Raw genomic sequence first — 23,407 nt, forward strand, 5'->3', positions numbered from 1 at the left:
CAGCTGCGGGGGGGACTGACCGTCCTCTAACAGGGGGAGGGACGGCCGTGACGTCAGAGGGGACAGCAATACGACATATTATAACAAATATCCACGTTTTATTTTTTAAATTGGGCTCTCAAATTAATGCCAAACTTACTCAATTCAGTTTTATTCATATAGCGTCAAAATCACAACAAATAAGACCAATAACACAACCATAATCCAGTTAATTTAATCCCAAATTAGTTAAATTCATACAAAGCCAATAACAATTTTTTTTTTAAAGTTGCTAAACTAAGGAAACCAACAGACTGCATAAAAACCAGGATGCACAAGGCGACTGTGGGAGGAAAAAACTAAATTTTAACAAGAAAAAACCTCTGATGTGTCATTTATGTATTTATTTAATGTTTTTTTTCAATGCATCTTCCACTCCCTGCTGCAATGCTTTTATTTTATGTAAAGCGCTTTGAATTGTTTGTACATGAAATGTGCTATATAAATAAATTTGATTTGATTTGATTTAGAAATACTTCATGTTTGCTTCTGAGCATTTTTATCAGAATTTTTCTCCACAGTTGAGTTAGCATCTCGTTGAATGCAGGATATGAGGAGTTTTATATCTACTCATCAGTTATACATATATAAATGTATAAGTGTCTCAACAAACTCATGTGAACCATGCACACGCACAGCCGTACACATGACTTTGTTGTCATGTTAAAAACGCCATCAAAAGCCAAAACAAATTTTAAGCGACCACAAAGCAAAGCGTTGTGTTGCAGGGCTGGAAACCAAAGTTGTAATACAGTTATAAGCTGAATGAAAGCTGATTCACCTCGTCACACTTAGCCAAGTTTTTATCTTGTTTTTGTCTTATCTTCAATGGAATAAATGCAGATAAAACAGCAATTCTGTGTTTACTATCAGTTTTAAAGGTAGACTTTCCAACCTGCCCTTTTGGTGAGGTTAGGAGCTTCTCAGCTGTGTTATCTGAAGATAATGCATTAAAATAAATAATTAAAGCCGCTCTCGGCTTCCGTTCTGTTGTGTTGAACGCAGTCAAAGGCTTTCGAATCAGTTTATTTGAGTTAAAAAAACAGTTTAGCACAACAACACATCAGTGATCAGCATCTGGTACCTGCAAGTTGCCTTTATTATCAGTAGTTGACGTCAAAAATAAAGCCTCAAACCTAAAAGCTACTGTCAGCATTAAGCAACCTACTAACAGAAGGATTAAAAGAATAAGAATAATGGTTTGTTTTCCTCATGATAGCGCCACCCTGAGGGCATCAAAGCTTATTCTCTGGAAGCAGTTTATAAATGAGTTTATAAATTGGATAAAAAGGTAGATAACTTGACTTTTAACTAGATTCCAATTATCTTGGAGCAGAATTTTACAAAGCTGTTTAAACAATTTTTGTCCGTCACATCAGCCAATTAAACCGACGTATGGATGAAAATATGAAGTGTTAGCGGAGACAAAAGAAAATATAGAAAATAAAGACAACATTACGAAACAGGACGAATTAAATCTGTGAAATAGTAAGGAAAACTTTTACTTTGGTATTCACTTCCTGTACTGCTGCGGTCCCTTTAAATCTGAAGCTCCTCCCCTTTACTGAGCCGCGTCATCACACATCTCAAACAAACATGGCGGCGCCCGGCTTCTCCGCAGCTCTGCTGGCAGTTCTCTCGCTGTTTGCGGCGCTTTTGGTGGCGTTTTACTGGGCAGACTCGGGTGTATCTTGGTCGGTTGTGTGTCCGGCTGTCGCCGCCGTGTTGCTGCCGCTGTGGTGGCGGAGCCTGCGGCACCGGGACGCGGGCACGGCCCGGCGGGTGTGCGTGCTGGTGTTGGGGGACATCGGTCGCAGTCCTCGGATGCAGTATCACGCCTTGTCCCTCAGCAAACACGGATATCACGTCACTTTTGTCGGCTTTTTAGGTAAGATTGTCCAGATATGAACAATCAAAATTCAAAAAAGAGTTTCATTAAATAGTTTTTGAAGCACAAGAGCTGAAGTTTAGCTTGGTTAAAATGTACATTGATGGAACTATAAATGACCACAGGGACAGTTAGGATTAAAACCACAACTTCAGAGGTGGCAAAAGTTTATAGAGACCGAATCAGTTGGATTAAAAAGACCATAAAGTGACACAAGGAAGCAGCAAAAATAAGGTTAAAGGGATAGTTCGCCTTTTTGACATGAAGCTGTGTAACATCCCATATCAGCAACATCATTTCTGAACATCTTCTTTCCCCCTGCTGCGTCCTGTGAGCAGAGTTCCAGCCTCGTTTTGGTGTTGATGAAGGTAGTCCGGCTAGTTGGCTGGGGTTTAAAAAATAAAGCGTTTTGCTTCTCAAAACAATATGCGTTCAACAGAGTAATACATTTGCATCACAAAATGGTTCTCCAGGAAAAATAAGACCTCAAAATCGCTTGGCCCTATTTTCTCTCCCTTCGTATCACTGCCTGCTGCCGACAGCCGCGCCTGTTACGGTGTTTGCTGCTCGGTCTGCACGGTCTTGCAGTACTAATTATATTAATAAAAAAAATTGCTTCTGCAAATCTAAGTTCCTTTACCACTTTATTTCTAAGAGGAGTAAATCTCTGTCTATCATTCACTCTTTTCGTTTTAAGTGATATTTTAAGAGCATGATCTCGTTTTTTCAGTATTGTCCGTATGGTTTCGTTCGACCACGGGAGGTGATTCTTTTTTTTGATGGTTTTGCTTTGATTTTTCTTGTAAATGCAGACACTGTGTCTTGGATAACAGTCATGAATACATTACAGTTGTCACTAACATGGTTATGAGTGAGATAATTATCCTAATTAATATTGTTCAGGGCCTGTGTCAAATTTGGAATCTCCCGCCTCGGTACTCTCATCTGCTCTGGTATTATTTTCTTAGTACAGGAAAATCTATTTTTAGATAGCTTTCTTGTAAACAAAATTAAGTTATGGTCTGAAAGACCTGTTATCATATTGAACGTCTGTTGAATTCTCTCACACTTATTGGAAAAGACAAGGTCTATGAATGTTTCAGAGGAAATAGTTAATCTAGTACGACCTTTGATTAATTGAGTAAAGTTAAAATTAGTTAATAGTGATTTTAACTGTCTCCGAATAATATGGGATATCATACAGCTTCATGTCAAAAGAGGCGAACTATCCCTTTAACACAAAGAAATGTGAAACTAAATCTTAAAACAGCGTAAGAGGAGACGCTAAATGACCCCGAAAAGATGAAAAAGGACCTTTTTATAAACGTGTCCAACAGTCAGCAGGGTTTGAAATGTTATTGTTTCAGACACCAAACCCCACCCGGACGTCCTGAAGGAGGAGAGAATCCGGATGGTTCCCATCTCAGAGGTCAAAGGTGTTCGAGGTAAACGCGCCGCGGTTCCACGTCTTCTCTGAACAGCGGCGACTCGCTTTAAGCTAACCTCTCTGCTGCCCTTCCAGCCGGCCCGAAGCTGCTGGCCTACGGGACGAAGGTGGCGGCCCAGTCGCTGCAGCTGCTCCGGGTGCTGCTGACCATGGAGCTGCCGTCTCACCTCCTGATGCAGGTCGGGTCACTTTTCTTCTTCTGTGCTTTCAAAGCCGCTCAAAGTTTCTGATGCTCACCGGCCCGCTTGGGTTCCTCGTTGCGTCCCAGAATCCTCCGGGGCTGCCCGGCATCGCGGTGGCGTGGCTCGTCTGCGCCCTGCGCGGCAGCAGCTTCGTCATCGACTGGCACAACTACGGCTACACCATCATGGCGCTGAGCCACGGCGCGGCGCACCCCGTGGTCCGCCTGGCCAAGTGGTCGGTACAGCAGCAGTTAACCTGTTTTCCTGCTCGCTGACGTCTTCTTCTCCAACATAAATTCTGTTCTGCTCCGCTTTCTGTCCCGTCCTGCAGGTACGAGCGCTTCTTCGGCCCTCTGGCCAAACACAACCTGTGTGTCACCGACGCCATGAGGGACGACCTGCAGAAGAACTGGGGCATCAGGTCAGGTTTCACTTCCCTTTGATGGCGTTCGTTACTCCTCCACCAGTCAGAACAACTTATTCTTTTGACATGAAGCTGTGTGACATCCCATATCAGCAACATCATTTATGAACATCTTCTTACCCCCTGCTGCGTCCTGTGAGCAGAGTTCCAGCCTCGTTTTGGTGTTGATGAAGGTAGTCCGGCTAGTTGGCTGGGGTTTAAAAAATAAAGCGTTTTGCTTCTCAGAACAATATGCGTTCAACAGAGTAATACATTTGCACACTGGAAAAAATGCCCCTCCAAAAATAAGTAAGAAAAACAACAAATACAAGATGTTTTTGCTTGAAATAAGCAAAAAAATCTGCCAATGGAACTAGTGAAAATCGGCTTGTCAAGATTTCTTGAAATAAAATGTGATATTTAGGACTTTTGAGATAAAAGTCATCTTGAAATTAGCTTAAAAAACTCTTCAAATGTAAAAAAAAAAAGCTTGTTTCATGTGATATGTGACTCAAAACAATTTGTTTTCAAGACTTTTTCATTTAACAAGATATTCCAGATGTATTGTATTAAAACAAGTCCCTATATCTGGCTGAAATGGTGCTTGTTAGGCAGTTGTGTCTTATATTAAGTGTAATGAGATACTCAATTAGACAAATATACTTGGTGAGATTTAGATTTTTTCCAGTGCATCACAAAATCGTTCTCTAGGAAAAAGTCTGACCTCACGATCTCTTGGCCCTATTTTCTCTCCCTTCGTATCACTGCCTGCTGTGCAGACCGAGCAGCAAACACCGTAACAGGCGCGGCTGTCGGCAGGCGGCAGCAGGCAGTGATACGAAGGGAGAGAAAATAGGGCCAAGAGATCGTGAGGTCAGACTTTTTCCTGGAGAACGATTTTGTGATGCAAATGTATTACTCTGTTGAACGCATATTGTTCTGAGAAGCAAAACGCTTTATTTTTTAAACCCCAGCCAACTAGCCGGACTACCTTCATCAACACCAAAACGAGGCTGGAACTCTGCTCACAGGACGCAGCAGGGGGTAAGAAGATGTTCAGAAATGATGTTGCTGATATGGGATGTCACACAGCTTCATGTCAAAAGAGGCGAACTGTCCCTTTAAGGTCTGGAAATGAGCTGGAAGACGTGGACAAAACCAAAAGAATCAGACGGTTTGCTGACAGTTTTGTCACCGCAGGGCGACGACTCTGTACGACCGACCCGCCTCCATCTTCAGAGAGACTCCGGTGAAGCTGCAGCATGAGCTCTTCATGAGGCTGGCCGACACGCATCCTCAGTTTCAGCCCACAGGGTGAAAGTCAACACAAACCATCTCACACAGCAGACTGCAGAGGACTGAAACAGCCCTCATTTCTTCATTTAATGCAAACAGCTGCAGAGATTCACTGAAACATGCTCCAACATGAACATAAGCCCAGAATCTGAGTCAGAACCAGAGTTAGTTCAGTTCTGAGCAGCTTTAAAGTGAATATCTGCAGATGTTTCCATGGTAACAGCTGTTGAGATTCACTGAAACATGTTCCAACATGAACATAAACCCAGAATCTGAGGCAGAACCAGAGTTAGTTCAGTTCTGAGCAGCTTTAAGGTGAATATCGGCAGATGTTTCCATGGTAACAGCTGCAGAGATACACTGAAACATGTTCCAACATGAACATAAGCCCAGAATCTGAGGCAGAACCAGAGTTAGTTCAGCTCTGAGCAGCTTTAAAGTGAATATCTGCAGATGTTTCCATGGTAACAGCTGCAGAGATTCACTGAAACACGTTCCAACATGAACATAAACCCAGAATCTGAGGCAGAACCAGAGTTAGTTCAGCTCTGAGCAGCTTTAAAGTGAATATCTGCAGATGTTTCCATGGTAACAGCTGCAGAGATTCACTGAAACATGTTCCAACATGAACATAAACCCAGAATCTGAGGCAGAACCAGAGTTAGTTCAGTTCTGAGCAGCTTTAAAGTGAATATCTGCAGATGTTTCCATGGTAACAGCTGCAGAGATTCACTGAAACATGTTCCAACATGAACATAAACCCAGAATCTGAGGCAGAACCAGAGTTAGTTCAGTTCTGAGCAGCTTTAAGGTGAATATCTGCAGATGTTTCCATGGTAACAGCTGCAGAGATTCACTGAAACATGTTCCAACATGAACATAAACCCAGAATCTGTTGATCAGGACACTTTAAAAGATTACAGGAAATCCTAAAGAAATGAGGGGTGTATCAGGAGTTTTAAACAGAAGCATCTCAGACTCTGGACTCTCAGATTGTTGCTCACGTGCCTTCACAGGTGTGACGGTTTGGAGGCGGCGGAGCGGACGGCCTTCACTGTTCGTGACCCGGCAGACGGCGGCGTGACTCTGAGGGCGGAGCGGCCGGCGCTGCTGCTGAGCAGCACCAGCTGGACAGGTGAGAGGCCGAGGCCGATGTTGCTGCTCTGTTCTCAGGTTCCTCAGGTTCCTCAGGTTCCTCAGGTTCCTCAGGTTCTTCAGGTTCCTCAGGTTCTTCAGGTTCTTCAGGTTCCTCAGGTTCCTCAGGTTCCTCAGGTTCTTCAGGTTCCTCAGGTTCTTCAGGTTCTTCAGGTTCCTCAGGTTCCTCAGGTTCCTCAGGTTCTTCAGGTTCTTCAGGTTCCTCAGGTTCCTCAGGTTCTTCAGGTTCCTCAGGTTCTTCAGGTTCTTCAGGTTCCTCAGGTTCCTCAGGTTCTTCAGGTTCCTCAGGTTCTTCAGGTTCCTCAGGTTCCTCAGGTTCCTCAGGTTCCTCAGGTTCTTCAGGTTCCTCAGGTTCCTCAGGTTCTTCAGGTTCCTCAGGTTCTTCAGGTTCCTCAGGTTCTTCAGGTTCTTCAGGTTCTTCAGGTTCCTCAGGTTCCTCAGGTTCTTCAGGTTCCTCAGGTTCTTCAGGTTCCTCAGGTTCCTCAGGTTCCTCAGGTTCCTCAGGTTCTCAGGTTCCTCAGGTTCCTCAGGTTCTTCAGGTTCCTCTGGTTCCTCAGGTTCCTCAGGTTCCTCAGGTTCTTCAGGTTCCTCAGGTTCCTCAGGTTCCTCAGGTTCCTCAGGTTCTTCAGGTTCCTCAGGTTCCTCAGGTTCTTCAGGTTCCTCAGGTTCTTCAGGTTCCTCAGGTTCTTCAGGTTCTTCAGGTTCTTCAGGTTCCTCAGGTTCCTCAGGTTCTTCAGGTTCCTCAGGTTCCTCAGGTTCTTCAGGTTCTTCAGGTTCCTCAGGTTCCTCAGGTTCTCAGGTTCCTCAGGTTCCTCAGGTTCTTCAGGTTCCTCAGGTTCCTCAGGTTCTTCAGGTTCCTCAGGTTCCTCAGGTTCCTCAGGTTCTTCAGGTTTCTCAGGTTCCTCAGGTTCCTCAGGTTCTTCAGGTTCTTCAGGTTTCTCAGGTTCCTCAGGTTCCTCAGGTTCTTCAGGTTCCTCAGGTTCCTCAGGTTCCTCAGGTTCCTCAGGTTCCTCAGGTTCTTCAGGTTTCTCAGGTTCCTCAGGTTCCTCAGGTTCTTCAGGTTCTTCAGGTTCCTCAGGTTCCTCAGGTTCTTCAGGTTCTTCAGGTTCCTCAGGTTCCTCAGGTTCTTCAGGTTCCTCAGGTTCCTCAGGTTCCTCAGGTTCTTCAGGTTCCTCAGGTTCCTCAGGTTCTTCAGGTTCCTCAGGTTCCTCAGGTTCTTCAGGTTCCTCAGGTTCCTCAGGTTCCTCAGGTTCCTCAGGTTCTTCAGGTTCCTCAGGTTCCTCAGGTTCTTCAGGTTCCTCAGGTTCCTCAGGTTCCTCAGGTTCTCAGGTTCCTCAGGTTCCTCAGGTCCCTCAGGTTCTCAGGTTCCTCAGGTTCCTCAGACTCAGCCTGTTTCTGTTTCCCTCCACAGAGGACGAAGACTTCTCCGTCCTGCTGGAGGCTCTGGAAGGTACCGGCCGCTTCACACCCAAACCCGCCCGAGACAAACCGCTGAAAGGGTCTCATTAGCTCTCATGTTTGTTCCCAACAGAGTACGAAGGCTTCGTGAGAGGCGGGGCTTCGTTACCGGCGTTACTCTGTGTGATCACAGGTAAATCCAGGTGTTCCTCCAGCTGCTTTCATCGTTACATACAGACAGTAGGCGGACGGATGACTCTTACTGTTTGTTTTTTATTGCTTTTTAACTTGAACCGACGGTGTTAACGTTCTTCTCCACCCGACTCCCTCCTCACCTTCACCTTTTTTATTTATTTATTTAGTTATTTATTTTTTATTAGTTTATTTGACAGGGACAATACAATCAGACATAGTTACAAATCAAAGCTTGTAGCTGATGTGATGCATACAGAGTATAGCAACAAGTGCTAATTTACATAATTTACATAATATTATCTTAATATTATTTTACTGTTTGTTTTTTTTGCTAGTTTTAAAACGTAGCACTCTGAGGTCATTAAATTGATGTAAAGTGCTTTATAAATCAAATATATTAGTATTATTATTATTATTATTATCATTATAAGAACATTAATCTATAAATACAACAGTGCAGTTCAAACTTTCATCTCATTCATTCACTCTCACATTTTTACTAGTGAGTACAGTTTTGGTTTGTTTTAAGCCAAAATTTAAGTTTAAAGGTGAACCATTTAAACTCACTGATGGACTTAATATCTGTGGGCAGTGAGTTCCAGAGTTTACAGCTTTTGTAAGAAAAGACCGACTGTCTAAACGATGTTCTGCACTTAGGGATTGTACAGTTGTGGTTGGAGCTGCCTCTTGTTGTCCTGTCCAGCTTCTGTTTATTACTCTTCTCTTTTCTTATAAAAAGGCACCAAAAACTCTGATTAATCATATTTCTATCTGGTGATTTAACTCGATCCTCATATGTGCGATTTATTTATTATTTGATTAGGACAATGCACATTAATCAATGTAAATATGCCGGAGTTAGCACAGTTGCTAAATTTCATCTGTTGTCCTAAGGCAGGTATCATAAAAAAAAAACATACAGACAATACACCATGAAAAATGGATATAGCATGCAGAAATCTGACATAAAAAAAACAAACAAAAAAAACACTAATTCACATGAAAGTTAAGAGTTCATACACAAAATGGAACAGACGGAGGGGATACCCCTGAGAGCAGGTCTGGGTTGTTTAAGGGTCTTTTTAAAGGTTGTGTAACTGTCACAGTTTCTAACATGAGTTGGCAGTTTGTATTAATGTCCTTCTGCTTCTAACGAGCCTTCAGAGGAGTTTTTATATGAGTTCTGATCCCTAAACTCGTGCTGTTTGCTCAGCTTTTCCAAGTTTCTTTCCATCTATTATTAAAAATGAGTTCATTTTCTGCTGTTCTGCTCTGCTGTTACACAGTAATCTTCCAGTTTTAGATGTCTATAATACTTAGAAAAGGCTGTGCACTAAAAACCTTTGGAAATAATTCATCTATGAATGCAATAAAATCCGTGTAATAATGTCATATTAGAGGAGAAACTGAGAGGATTTGAACCGCCTCGGTCTGGATTTCCACCTGAAAGGTTTCAGATACGTCTTTATGCTGATTCTGTGTGTTAATGTGTTAATGTGTGCAGGTAAAGGTCCTCAGAAGGAGCATTACACCAAGCTCATCGACTCCCTGCATCTGGAGCACGTGAACATCTGCACGCCCTGGCTGGAGGCAGAAGACTATCCGCTGTTATTAGGTTGGTTTTTATCCATGTGGCACAAGTCTCAGTGAGGATGGGAGGATCCGTCCTGATGTATGATCCATAAAGGCCGAGGCACTGTGTGTAGAATGTCAACAAAAACAGGATTAAATTGTTTACAAAAGTCATAAACAAATATATATATATATATATATATATATAATTTTTTTTTTTTTTTTTAAGTATATTTTTTATTCAAGAAAGCACAAAGTAAGATTAATTTAAATACAATATCTTGAATTGGATTTGTTTTCTTTTTAACAAACAGAACCCACCCACCCACAACACCCAGATACTGCTGTAAAGAAAAAAAAACACATATAAGCATAGATAGCAAAGTTAAATACATGAACAATGCAATAAATTAAATAAATAAATAAAGGGAAAAACGGTAATAATGATAGTAGTAATGCTAGTAAGAATTAAAGTGTCCATACAGCGATGAGAAAATTGAGAAAAATAAATAAACAATAATAATAATAAAATAAATAATAATAATGACAGACAATGGGGGCATTACATATTCAAGTACATGTCAATAATTAGGGAAGGTCAAATATGTCTCTCAGGGCTTCATAGGCTTATGGAAGGGTCTTGAGATTTTTAAAGTACTCAATTAGAGGGTCCCACATCTTGTGAAATTGTCTTGTTGAGCCTCTAGAAAAGTATTTAATTTTCTCTAATTTCAAGAAAAACATTAATTCGGTGAGCCAGACAGACACTTTGGGTGGTTATGGGGATTTCCAATGTAAAACTATATTTCTACGGGCTATCAAAGATGCAAAGATGCAAACGCGTTCATCTTGTCAATGGGTAGCATGTGCTCATCAACCAACACTCCAAAGATGGCCATATCTGCATAAACAATATTTATTACACAACAGGAAAACCTTCTGAGCTCAGATAATAAATATAAGACTTTACAACTAATCACACATAAATGGAGCTTAATGCTTGTGTGTTCGTTCAGGTTCGGCAGATTTGGGCGTCTGCCTCCACAAGTCGTCCAGCGGTTTGGATCTGCCCATGAAGGTGGTGGACATGTTCGGCTGCTGCCTTCCCGTCTGCGCCATCCACTTCAACTGGTGAGAAAAATATCCACAGATCCGTCTGCACGAGTGTCGGAGCGGCAAGTTAGCAAGAAGGAGGCGTCTACGTTTTTTAAAGAGTAGATAACAAAATAAAACCAATAAATCAGCTGATAAACGTGTAGAAAGATGAACTGTGGCAAGGCAAGGCAGGTTTATCTGTACAGCACAATTCAACTTACATTTAGGCTAAACAAAGATGGCAAGACGTGTAAAAAGTACCAGTGTTGTTGTGGTTGCCGATGCTTAAAAGGGAACTGCGGTATTTTCAACATTAAGCCTCTTTTATGAGTCGTCTGCAGTGTTTTAGAACCCCCCTCACCGCTTTTTTGATGCTTACTGCTGTCTCCGGTATTTGCCTAATTTTGATTCTTCTCAACCTGCTTCAGAACGGCAAGTCATGTGCATGTCCTAAAAGGTCCGTAAAAGCACCATAAACGTCCGTTTTCTAAATAATCAACTCACCGGAGTGGTTACTGGTGTGCACTGGTAATCCATATCAAATTTCGTGGCGAAAAGTTGCTTCTGTCGTGTTTTATTTGGCAGCTCGTTCATGCTCGCACTATTTTCTTAGCGGTGGCGGAGTAATATCAACGAACATCCAGTACAAAATGTCAAATAAAACACGACAGAAGCAACTTTTCGCCACGAAATGTGATATGGATTACCAGTGCACACCAGTAACCACTCCGGTGAGTTGATTATTTTGAAAACGGACGTTTATGGTGCTTTTACGGACCTTTCTGGACATGCGCATGACTTGCCATTCTGAAGCAGGTTGAGAAGAATCAAAATTAGGCAAATACCGGAGACAGCAGTAAACATCAAAAAAGCGGTGAGGGGGGTTCTAAAACATTGCAGACGATTCAGAAAAGAGGCTTAATGTTGAAAATACCGCGGTTCTCCTTTAAAGAATGCTGAGATGTGAACGCAGGGGAAAGTTTGTTTTACCAAACGTCCGTGTTGCTGTGGACGGGACCGACGCCTTCCTCTGTAACAGCTTAATGTCGGCATCTGTTCATTCCTACAGTATCAAACCTCCATTTTGCCTTCAACTAAAAGTTGAAAACATGTATTAGATGCACGTCTGCTGTGTTTCCTCCAGCCTGAACGAGCTGGTGAAGCACGAGGAGAACGGACTGATCTTTAACGACTCGGCAGAGCTCGCCGAGCAGCTTAAGGTGAGATTAAGACCCGGTTAAGTTCTTCTTATTAACACAAACTGAGAGGAACAACCATTCAGGCATTAAGACTGGACTCTCATGTTTTTATTTAGACACTTACATTAAGAATCGTGTAAAGTTATCCCATAAAATGTTTGAACTTAACGTGCGTCCTTAAGTCCCCATGAAATGACTCGTTTTGTCCCATTTGCGTCCACGTATCGTCTTTTTTTGTAAAGCAGAAGCTTTATGAATCAGAAAAATTGGCTGTGTTGAAAACCACATACTTCTCCTACTACCCATACTAACTTTTTGAGTTAGTATGCGAGTTTGAGTAAGCGAGAAGTTCCCGGATGCATACTAGATTCTCCGAAATGTTGGGTATGCATCATGAGGTTACTACTCATACTCAAACTACCCAAGATGCAACGTAACGTGACGTCGCCGATCGTCATTTCCTGTCAAAACGGCAGTTTCAAGCTAGCTACAACGAGGGTAGGTTCACTTCCTGTTTTCAAAACAAAAGCACCAATTGTATCGTAATGGCTTTCCCTATGATAAAAGGCAACGGGTATTTTATTTTGTGAAAATAACCGGAAGTGCGTTGCTCACTGCGGCTAGCTTTAGTAGCGCCGAAAATGTTTCAAATGTTGCTAAAGTTTACAGAGTTTAGAGCTTAAGGGCCGTGTATACTCTCGCAGCAGTGTGTCGCAGTGAGCTTGTCGCAGACATGACGCAGTTATATTTGATTTATGCCTATTTTTGAAGCGCTGTCTGCGCTATGTTAATCCCACGCCACAACGCAAGAGGGACAATCACGAACAAGCTAGTATTGTGGGTGTGGTGGGTAGGGTGTTTCTCTTCCGGTTACGGAGGTCATTCAACAACAATGGCGACTGGACGAATGCGCACTTTGATTGAGATGCAGCTGATCGATCTAGAAATAGAAGAAATATTGCTACTACTGGAGCTGGCAGAGAGGCGAAAGAAGCGTGGCATGTCTGCGTTAACTGCGACACACACGCAGACGACCTGGTTTCCGACCATAAATCAGCCTTTAAGTGAAATCAGCTTCAGACCGGCTGATTTCGGCTCGGGCAGGAGCGAAATGCATTGTGGGTATACGCTCTGCATACTGTCTGATCGATCAGTATGTAGTATGCGGTTTCGAACACAGCCTATTTTTCTTTTATTTTTTTCATAAGTTTGTTGCTAAGTCTGCACTGGCCAATCAGAGCAGAGTGGGCGGGAAAAACCCACTCTGCTCTGATTGGTCAGCTCCAGTGGGGTGATCAGGCACCGCCCACTTTCTGCCACAGCTCTGTTGTAAACTTTTGAACAAACATTTCCCTTGGACACGAAGTTAGTGTACGACGACATTTTAGAATAATTTTATAAACACCAACAGAGCTTTGTTGGGCCACATCCTGGAGTTTTAATGTGAAAACCAGGCATGAGGAGGGAAATTACCATTTCATAGTGTAACAAGTGCAGCTTTCAGGCTTTAAATGGGCACATAATGCTTCTGTGGCGTATTTAAATGGCCCAAACTCGGTGTTTTACAAGGAAACAGGCTACAAAGTGACTCATTTTTACCACAAATTAGCTGTTTAATTTATCTCAGCTCAGGATACAGTTTGTGGGGCCCTTTTCTGTCCCTATTTGTGCTCTTTTCCTGCAATGTTGCTTCGCTCTAAGAGCTTCCAGGTGATCGTCTTCTGCCTCCAGCCGGAGGTTCACGTGCTGCAGGTCCACTAACGCGACCACCGCTACTTTCCACATTATTTTCCCATCATAGGCACATTAGCTCCCACTGTAGGAACCTTCCGTTTTTTCTTCTCTCCTTACCTTTACCGGGTTTTGTTTTGTTTTGATTTTATATTGTTTTGTTTTGTTTTGTTGGTGAATGTGGCGCTAAAGTAACACGTCGCTGTCGCAGACGGCTGCGTCGCATCAGTCCCCATCAGGTCCGACTCATGTGGGAATGCAAACTGGGAAGGGCAGTTATTAGAACTGCTCTGTCCGAATGCGGCTAACGTTAGCTTATAAGCACTCACGTTGCCAAAGAGAATATATATCTGTCTCCTTTAGAGACTTAAAGGTGAGATAACATGACATGCCGTCCTCAAACCCGAACTTGCCAAGTTCGTACGAGTCCAGACCTGGTAAACTGTGTTCAGAGAAATGTCCTCAGTTCATCTGAGACCCGAAGTTTAAGATATTCAGCACCCAGCCACCAGGGGGCGACGTCTATCGATTTAAAAAGCACACATTTAGGACCTGGAGCTTCTTTTCAGACTCTGACGTTGACTTCTTGTGTGTTTCCAGTCACTGCTCTCACAGTTTCCCAGTTCAGGTGGCAGACTGGGAGCCTTCAGGAGGAACCTCCGCACCAGCAGGGGGCAGCGCTGGGACGACAACTGGGACCAGAACGTTCTGCCTCTGATCGCCACTCAGTGACGAACAAAGGAGACCCCACAGGAAGGGTCCAGGGTTACAGGACCAATATCTCCCAGATGGGCAGGAGCATCTTTTACTTTGTGCAGGTTAAACTTGAATGTTTGAAGGACACTTTGACACGATGTACATTTGTAAATAAAATCTTTATTGTGCTACATTTTGTCACCTGTACAGTTTAATCAGCTCAATAGCAGCGAGTCTGTTGTAGGGAAACACGCTGCTGACCGCTCCCGTCATCACCTCGTGGTGGATTCCTGCGTTTTCTGCCAAAAAAAACACAAAATAAAACAGCCGTCACGCGTCTGTTAAAGGGACAGTTCAGGGTTTTCTTTTAAACGGGTCGGAGCGCTCTCTGTTCGGAGAGACGGGAGGAATTCTCACGTTGGAGCTAAGCTAACAGCTCCTGCTAAAGGTACGACTTTTGTCGGCCCGATGACTTCACATGGGAATCGTAAAGGTGTGCGGTAGCAGCCAACAAACGATTTTGTCGTTTCATCGGATCAAATCAAACATGTTTGATATTTCCCTACGGATTTTCCTTGTGCCGAATACAATCGCATGTGTGTGCGGTCTCTGTTCCAATGTCATCGCGCAGGATTATTTAAACAGCCAATGGGAATAGCGCACTTAGTCACTAAAACGCTTAACGCTAAAAGCTCCTTCTAAGCTAACAGTTCCTGCTAAGCTAACAGCTCCTGCTAAGAAAGCATTGTTTGCTAGCATCTGCTGCTAGCTTACAGCTAAGTAAGTAGCTGCTGACCTCACCTAAAGGGTGGAGTTGAACACTTACTACGCCTCCAACCCTAAAACAGGGCTGAGACGAGAGTCCCTTTGCTTGAACAAGTATTTTGAGAATAAGTCGAGTCCGTTTCGAGTATTTTACAGGTGAAACAAAAAGATAAGATGGTTAAAAACGCAGCTGACGGCCTTTAAACGTCCTCTGTGGATTCTTACCGAGCTGCTGTTTGAAGCCGCCGTACGTCTCCGGGTTTCTAACGGTGGAGCAGATGAGGATCTCCGGTTGGACTTGGGTGGACGGGCGGCTCAGGATCTTCGACAGCAGCTTCACCAGACTCACAGCGACCTCGGGATCGTACACCACGTCTGCACCGGAGAGAAGAAACAAGCTGGAGGTCATCTCAGGACAGTCGTGCTGAAAACATAGCACTGGAAAAAATGCCCCTCCAAAAATAAGTAAAAAAACAACAAATAAAAGACGTTTATGCTTGAAATAAGCAAACAAATCTGCCAATGGAACTAGTGAAAATCGGCTTGTCAAGATTTCTTGAAATAAGATGTGATATTTAGGACTTTTGAGATAAAAGTGATCTTGAAATTAGCTTAAAAACCTCTTCAAATGTAAAAAAAAAAAGGTTGTTTCATATGAAATGTGACTCAAAACAATTTGTTTTCAAGACTTTTTCATTTAACAAGATATTCCAGATGTATTGTATTAAAACAAGTCCCTATATCTGGCTGAAATGGTGCTTGTTAGGCAGTTGTGTCTGATATTAAGTGTAATGAGATACTCAATGAGACAAATATACTTGGTAAGACTCTGATCTGTCTCATGTAAGAGGAAGACTCTGATGCTCTCTGGATCTGAATCTGATGTCGGACCTGCAGCGATGACGGTGTCGGCGCCGATCTCCGCGAGCTGGTCCTCCGTGGCGGTGGTCCAGTCCAGCTCGTGCACGCGGGCGGCGGGAGACGTCTGCTCGCTCAGAGCGTTCAGCCGGACGTTCTCCCGCAGTTTCTGCAGGACGGTGGAGTGACAGTCGCTGAAGACGAAGCTGTGCGGGCGGCAGGAGCGACAGATGGTGATGCCGGTCAGCCCGGCGCCGCTGCCCAGCTCCAGAACCGACCTGCAGCGAGGAGGCGGGTCGGTGGGTCATAAATCTGTGAAACCACTGAGATCACTTCATTCTGTCTTTGGGAGGACGTGGTACCTGCCAGCGAAGACCTGCCGGTGGTCCAGAGCCCACTCTGCCAAGTACAGCGCAGCTTCCCAGGTCACCAGCCCGGTGGTTCCCTCTGAGATCAGGGCCACGTTCTCCAGCAGGCTGACGGCGCCGCCGCCGGGCTGCGGGACGAGAAACAGCACCAAAATATGTTCCTGTCCAAACCCAAATCTGTCAATTTATGCTGAACAACCACTTCAGTGCAAAAAATATAAATCAAATCAAATTTATGTGTAGCACATTTCATGTACAAAACAGTTCAAAGAGCTTTACATAAAATAAAAGCATTGCAGCAGGGAGTGGGAGAAGCATTAAAAATACATAAAAGAATATAAATCTAGGCTAAAAACCTACTTATTTAGGATTGCTTTTAATACCCAGTAGTATGATGACACTTTTATCTTATTTTATCTTAATTGATTTTGTTATATTTTATTGCTTTCACTGTTCTTTTATTGTTTTTATTTGTTTTTACTTCTTCTTATTACCTGCTCTAAAGCACTTTGGTACACCGTAAGGATTGTCTGTAAAGGGCTGTAGAAATAAATTACATTTACATAAAGAGAAAAAAATAAAATTATTTAAATGAATTTAAAAACAAGCAACAGTCCAGATAAGTTCAAAGATAGCGTGCAGATTTCATGCATAGACACATGAGAACAGAAATGTCTTTAACCTGGATTTAAAAATGTCTCCATTTGGTGAAAGTTTAATCTCCACTGGCAGTTTGTTCCACTTGTTTGCAGCATAACAGCTAAATGCTGCTTCTCCATGTTTAGTCTGGACTCTGGACTGGACCAGCTGACCTGAGTCCTTGGATCTAAGAGCTCTGCTGGCTTTATTTTAAACTGGTTAAAACTCCAGCAGCAGCGTTCTGGATGAGCTGCAGATGTTTAATGCTCTTTTTGGGAAGTCCAGTTAAAAGAGCGTTACAGTGATGGAGTCTGCTGGAGATGAATGCATGGATGAGTTTCTCCTGGTCTGAGTAAAGTGACCCTACAGGTGTAAATGGCCTGAAAACCAGGTTTAAACTCCAGTGGGTCTGAAGGAAAAACCTCCTTTAAAAGCTAATTTAACACAGTTTCTCTCACATGTAAAAACCTGGAACTGTTTCCATCCCAGCAGCTAAAAGAATAAAAAGCTTCTCAGTGAACAGAACCTCAGAATTAACCACCCGAGGGCCCAGTTCTTCCTCCTTTTAACTCTTATTGGAACAAACGAACCTCCTGCTGGTGCTTAAGAGACGTGTGTTTCGTACCAGGAAGTAGCTCTTGTAGCACTCGGTTTCCTCCTCGGCTCCCAGCACCTCGGCCAGAGCGTCGTACAGCTCGTCCAGAGGATCGCAGTCCGCCGCCTCCTGCTGCACGGAGACACGACCGCGCCCGTCAGAGGAAGCTTTGACCTCTGCTGCCACGCGTTTTAAACACACAGAGACACCAAAACCACACCAAAACAACACCAGAGGTCCGTTTCACAAAGCAGGTTTAGTGAAAACTCTGAGTTTATTAACCCTGAAATGAGGTAACTCAAACCAGAGAAAGAGGGGTAACTCTAGAGAGGGCACCCCGAGAGGCACCCCGCATGGGTTTTGGGTCTGATAAATGCACGCATCCCCGAAGGTCAGCGCTCGTTTTGCATGTATTAGCTCTAGAATTGCCACAGTTATCCAAGTAACGGTAGAGCGATCAAAGGAACCATAACTGATTTAATGAGCCATTCGCAGTTTCACTGTACCGGCCGTGTGTGCTTAGACTTGCATGCTTGTGTTCATTTTATTGTGATCTTCACGCAAGTTTAAATTTTTTTTTTCTTTTGAATATCGTCAAAATATCCTTATCGAGAAAATCCTAAAAAATATCGAGATATTTTTTTTTGCCCATATCGCCCACCCCCAGGTAACTCTAGCCTGTTTCACAGAGAGAGGTAACTTTAGCTCTCGGTCAGTTACCGTGGTAACAGACTCTATGAACCTAATTAACCTAACCTACATTTATGTGTGTGAAAGCAGCGTTATGTTGGGAATAAAATAACTGCACAGTCAAATAGCCACTTAATATTTATTTTACTGTGTAAAACATGATCAGAATGAGGTACCTCCATGCCGAGGTCTCACCTGTTTGAACAATGTTTTTATATTTCATCTTAAACTGCTGCCAAGTGCGCTTCTCCCCTGCGGGATTGCACCTAAATGAAATAAATGAATGGGCCACCATTCAAGCAGTTTTCCTGTAATATTATTGTGATTTAATACATTTAAACTTACACTTCTGCAGCTGCAGCGGTGTTGCACTTCTTTCTAAAAACGTGTTGAAACTCGCCGTATGAGCGCATTAAGATGTCCAATTCGAGGTTGGTGAAAAACGTAGCCCCTCCTCTTCCCCGTTGCCATGGTGACTCGTCGAATCGGGGCTCCATTGATGCTGGCTTTTTAAAGTTGTGGAGCACGCGCTAAACTCAAGGTGAACCTACTCAGAGTTGATTAAACTCACTCAAATCAGCGTTTCTGGAACCGAAAACTCAGAGTTTTCCATCTCAGAGTAGATCAACTCAGAGATCAGGAATAGACTCAGAGTTGGTTGAACCTGCTACGTGAAACGGACCCCAGGACTCCTGAGGAGCTTCATTAAGTCGCCCTCAAAGCTTTTAAGTTTGTTTTATTCCAGGTGACGACATCATGAAGCTCCTCTTTCAGAAAGCTGCCTCTATTTCTCCTCTGAAACAGAGAGCATCGGCCCACGAACAGACATTTTGTTCACAGCGTTTGGTCCGAACGTTGCCGACGAGCCACCGACCCGTCTGATGAGCTCGCTGAGGAACATCCTCCTGAATCTGACCGACGGCGGAAACCTCCGGCACAGAGGATGGAGACACGTCTGTGGACCAGAAGAAGCTGGTTACCGACGGTTTGGATCAGGTTCACCATGACGACACGGCGAGCCACTCACCTGCTTCAGCAGCGCGGAAATGAACTCCGACGACTCGTTGCTGAGCAGGTCGTCCTCCACAAACTGAAAAACAGAAAAAATATAAAACATATCAATCAGGCTCCAACTTTCTTCACTGTTCTGCCTCGTCATGGAGCTTTTCCTCCAGTTTACCTGCCATCTCCTCTGGTCCTTTACCTGCCATCTCCTCTGGTCCTTTACCTGCCATCTCCTCTGGTCCTTTACCTGCCATCTCCCCATGTCCCTTACCTGCCATCTCCTCTGGTCCTTTACCTGCCATCTCCCCATGTCCCTTACCTGCCATCTCCTCTGGTCCTTTACCTGCCATCTCCCCTGGTCCTTTACCTGCCATCTCCTCTGGTCCTTTACCTGCCATCTCCCCAGGTCCTTTACCTGCCATCTCCCCTGGTCCTTTACCTGCCATCTCCTCTGGTTCTTTACCTGCCATCTCCTCTGGTTCTTTACCTGCCATCTCCCCTGGTCCTTTACCTGCCATCTCCCCTGGTCCTTTACCTGCCATCTCCTCTGGTCCATTACCTGCCATCTCCTCTGGTCCTTTACCTGCCATCTCCCCTGGTCCTTTACCTGCCATCTCCCCTGGTCCTTTACCTGCCATCTCCCCTGGTCCTTTACCTGCCATCTCCTCTGGTCCTTTACCTGCCATCTCCTCTGGTCATATACCTGCCATCTCCTCTGGTCCTTTACCTGCAATCTCCCCTGGTCCTTTACCTGCCATCTCCCCTGGTCCTTTACCTGCCATCTCCCCTGGTCCTTTACCTGCCATCTCCTCTGGTCCTTTACCTGCCATCTCCTCTGGTCCTTTACCTGCCATCTCCTCTGGTTCTTTACCTGCCATCTCCCCTGGTCCTTTACCTGCCATCTCCCCTGGTCCTTTACCTGCCATCTCCTCTGGTCCTTTACCTGCCATCTCCCCTGGTCCTTTACCTGCCATCTCCTCTGGTCCATTACCTGCCATCTCCTCTGGTCCTTTACCTGCCATCTCCTCTGGTTCTTTACCTGCCATCTCCCCTGGTCCTTTACCTGCCATCTCCCCTGGTCCTTTACCTGCCATCTCCTCTGGTCCATTACCTGCCATCTCCCCTGGTCCTTTACCTGCCATCTCCCCTGGTCCTTTACTTGCCATCTCCCCTGGTCCTTTACCTGCCATCCCCTCTGGTCCTTTACCTGCCATCTCCCCTGGTCCTTTACCTGCCATCCCCTCTGGTCCTTTACCTGCCATCCCCTCTGGTCCTTTACCTGCCATCCCCTCTGGTCCTTTACCTGCCATCTCCTCTGGTCCTTTACCTGCCATCTCCCCTGGTCCTTTACCTGCCATCCCCTCTGGTCCTTTACCTGCCATCTCATCTGGTCCTTTACCTGCCATCTCCCCTGGTCCTTTACCTGCCATCTCCCCTGGTCCTTTACCTGCCATCTCCTCTGGTCCTTTACCTGCCATCCCCTCTGGTCCTTTACCTGCCATCTCCTCTGGTCCTTTACCTGCCATCCCCTCTGGTCCTTTACCTGCCATCCCCTCTGGTCCTTTACCTGCCATCTCCTCTGGTCCTTTACCTGCCATCCCCTCTGGTCCTTTACCTGCCATCCCCTCTGGTCCTTTACCTGCCATCCCCTCTGGTCCTTTACCTGCCATCTCCCCTGGTCCTTTACCTGCCATCTCCCCTGGTCCTTTACCTGCCATCTCCTCTGGTCCTTTACCTGCCATCTCCCCTGGTCCTTCACCTGCCATCTCCCCTGGTCCTTTACCTGCCATCTCCCCTGGTCCTTTACCTGCCATCTCCTCTGGTCCTTTACCTGCCATCTCCCCTGGTCCTTTACCTGCCATCTCCCCTGGTCCTTTACCTGCCATCTCCCCTGGTCCTTTACCTGCCATCTCCCCTGGTCCTTTACCTGCCATCTCCCCTGGTCCTTTACCTGCCATCTCCCCTGGTCCTTTACCTGCCATCTCCCCTGGTCCTTTACCTGCCATCTCCCCTGGTCCTTTACCTGCCATCCCCTCTGGTCCTTTACCTGCCATCTCCCCTGGTCCTTTACCTGCCATCTCCCCTGGTCCTTTACCTGCCATCTCCCCTGGTCCTTTACCTGCCATCTCCTCTGGTCCTTTACCTGCCATCTCCCCTGGTCCTTTACCTGCCATCTCCCCTGGTCCTTCACCTGCTATCTCCCCTGGTCCTTCACCTGCCATCTCCCCTGGTCCTTTACCTGCCATCTCCTCTGGTCCTTTACCTGCCATCTCCCCTGGTCCTTCACCTGCCATCTCCCCTGGTCCTTCACCTGCCATCTCCCCTGGTCCTTTACCTGCCATCTCCCCTGGTCCTTTACCTGCCATCTCCTCTGGTCCTTTACCTGCCATCTCCCCTGGTCCTTTACCTGCCATCTCCCCTGGTCCTTTACCTGCCATCTCCCCTGGTCCTTTACCTGCCATCTCCTCTGGTCCTTTACCTGCCATCTCCTCTTGTCCTTTACCTGCCATCTCTTCTCTTTAGGCGTTACTGATGCTTTACTTTGGCTTCTCTGGATGGAAATCCCATTTCCATTTCCCCAGTTCTCTCACAAACATCGACTCCTGTTTCTTCAGTTGACTTCCTCTTATTTGGCAGCAAACTTTTTTGTTTACTGTCACATTTAGTTGCCTTGTCAACATTAACTTTAACGTTCTGATATGAACACGTAACGTAACGTAACCGATGACCGTTTCTCAGCATGTTAATGTGGATAGTTGCTGTTTTTTTGGCCGAGTTCAGACCTGCTGTCGGTTTAATTCTGTGCCGAATAACGCAGAAGGACGCAGCCTTGCGCGTTTTCCACCATCAGTCAGGTTTTCACAGTGAACACCTTATTTTCAAGCTTCAAAGCACAAACAAGCACATTTTCAAATGAAGTTTGGCGCGAGATCCTCTCCGCGTGGCGTCTCATACTCACCGTCCAGGGCAACGAAGCCAGGCGGCTCATGGCGAAAAACGAAGCCCGGAATTCACTCAAAATATCCGCAGTTTTCATCGTTTTCTGTTCTGAAAGCGCCATCTCTCACGTGTGTTTGTTTACTTCCGGTTTACCCACAATCCACCGCGAACACCTCGCGCTACAGCTACCGGGTAATGTAGTCTATCGTTTTGTTTTTTTTCATGAATCCACGTTTTTAAAACTGATCATTTGTGTATAACAAGCAAAAACAAACATTAAAACTTCTTTATTAAGCAAAATAAAGCAGCAAAGCTGTAAATAAACACAAATATTTCACAATTAAGTGAAAGAAACAAACTTTATACAGATCTACATTGTTGTCTAAAAGTGAAACAGTTAAAGTTCAGTTATTTTAACGTAAAAGACTCAAACAAACAACCTGGTTGAGTTATTTCTGCCGGCTGCAGGGTTTTTTGGGCGCTCTTTTCTTGCTGTGTCACTGCAGGAGGAGATAAAGCTCTTTACAGTTGGACCACCTCCTCATTAACAGCAGCAGCAGCACACAGAGTCCACTGGTAAGTTGCTTCTTTTGTTTAATACTGTATTTCTTTTTCATTTAAAAAGAACTGCACGTAAGAAACGTGACTGTTGGTCAACAGTGTGTCCTCAGCCAACGTACAAACATACAGAAACTTACTCTTCTTGATGGTTGAAGCTCTCTGGGAGCTCCTTGACTCCAGTTTAAACTGACATAATTCCACAGTTCTGTCAGAAACAGGCAAACAGTAACAAGAAGAGCCCGACATGGTGCAAAGACAAAAACCCACCGCTTTAACTTTGCTTTTGACCAAAGCCTGTCTCATACGTCTCAATAAGACCTCAGAAAATTGTGTTAGATTGTTAAAAATGGCCGAATGTGTCACCTTTGAATAACCATCTGTGGTAGGAATAAAGGACAAAGATATAATATGTTTATCTGGGATGATTTAGGCTTATTTGAAAAGCATTTTCACTTTTTTATGTGGCGCACGGGGAAGACGTTGGCTGATATCATTCTTGAAAGAAAGACAACCTTGAAAAAGAAGACGGGAGTAATACGACTTTGAGGATGGAAACTGCTGTTAAACCTTTAACCTCACATTTACAGCCCATTTTCTCCCATTCCCACCTGGTTTTACCCTGATTATACCCTGGTTATACCCTGTACCATATGCAGACCTTGGTGTGCAGCAGGAATTAAGAAACAAGGC

The 23,407-nt window shown here is 44.6% G+C and overlaps 2 protein-coding genes across 3 annotated transcripts; one reads left to right on the forward strand and one right to left on the reverse strand.

Annotated features, from left to right (window-relative positions):
* Positions 1-1,622: 1,622 nt before the first annotated feature.
* On the forward strand, positions 1,623-14,487 carry alg1 (ALG1 chitobiosyldiphosphodolichol beta-mannosyltransferase). Its single transcript, XM_075454203.1, has 13 exons — positions 1,623-1,927; positions 3,295-3,372; positions 3,450-3,553; positions 3,643-3,791; positions 3,888-3,977; positions 5,160-5,273; positions 6,272-6,390; positions 7,822-7,860; positions 7,942-8,001; positions 9,508-9,618; positions 10,592-10,706; positions 11,815-11,890; positions 14,201-14,487. The coding sequence occupies exons 1-13, from the start codon at positions 1,636-1,638 to the stop codon at positions 14,330-14,332; spliced, it is 1,479 nt and encodes a 492-aa protein (XP_075310318.1). The 5' UTR covers positions 1,623-1,635; the 3' UTR covers positions 14,333-14,487.
* eef2kmt (eukaryotic elongation factor 2 lysine methyltransferase) lies at positions 14,463-22,287 on the reverse strand. 2 transcript variants are annotated; one of them, XM_075454205.1, is made up of 8 exons: positions 22,176-22,287; positions 19,239-19,301; positions 19,086-19,166; positions 17,552-17,650; positions 16,282-16,415; positions 15,953-16,197; positions 15,287-15,436; positions 14,463-14,595 (listed from the first exon to the last, which is right to left on the reverse strand). In XM_075454205.1, the coding sequence occupies exons 1-8, from the start codon at positions 22,275-22,277 to the stop codon at positions 14,495-14,497; spliced, it is 975 nt and encodes a 324-aa protein (XP_075310320.1). In that variant the 5' UTR covers positions 22,278-22,287; the 3' UTR covers positions 14,463-14,494. The 2 variants fall into 2 exon arrangements, with proteins under 2 accessions (XP_075310320.1, XP_075310319.1); XM_075454204.1 differs by having other exon boundaries at positions 17,552-17,653.
* Between the last annotated feature and the right edge of the window lie 1,120 nt (positions 22,288-23,407).

Source organism: Odontesthes bonariensis, chromosome 21, assembly GCF_027942865.1.
Source record: "Odontesthes bonariensis isolate fOdoBon6 chromosome 21, fOdoBon6.hap1, whole genome shotgun sequence".
NCBI lineage: Eukaryota > Metazoa > Chordata > Actinopteri > Atheriniformes > Atherinopsidae > Odontesthes > Odontesthes bonariensis.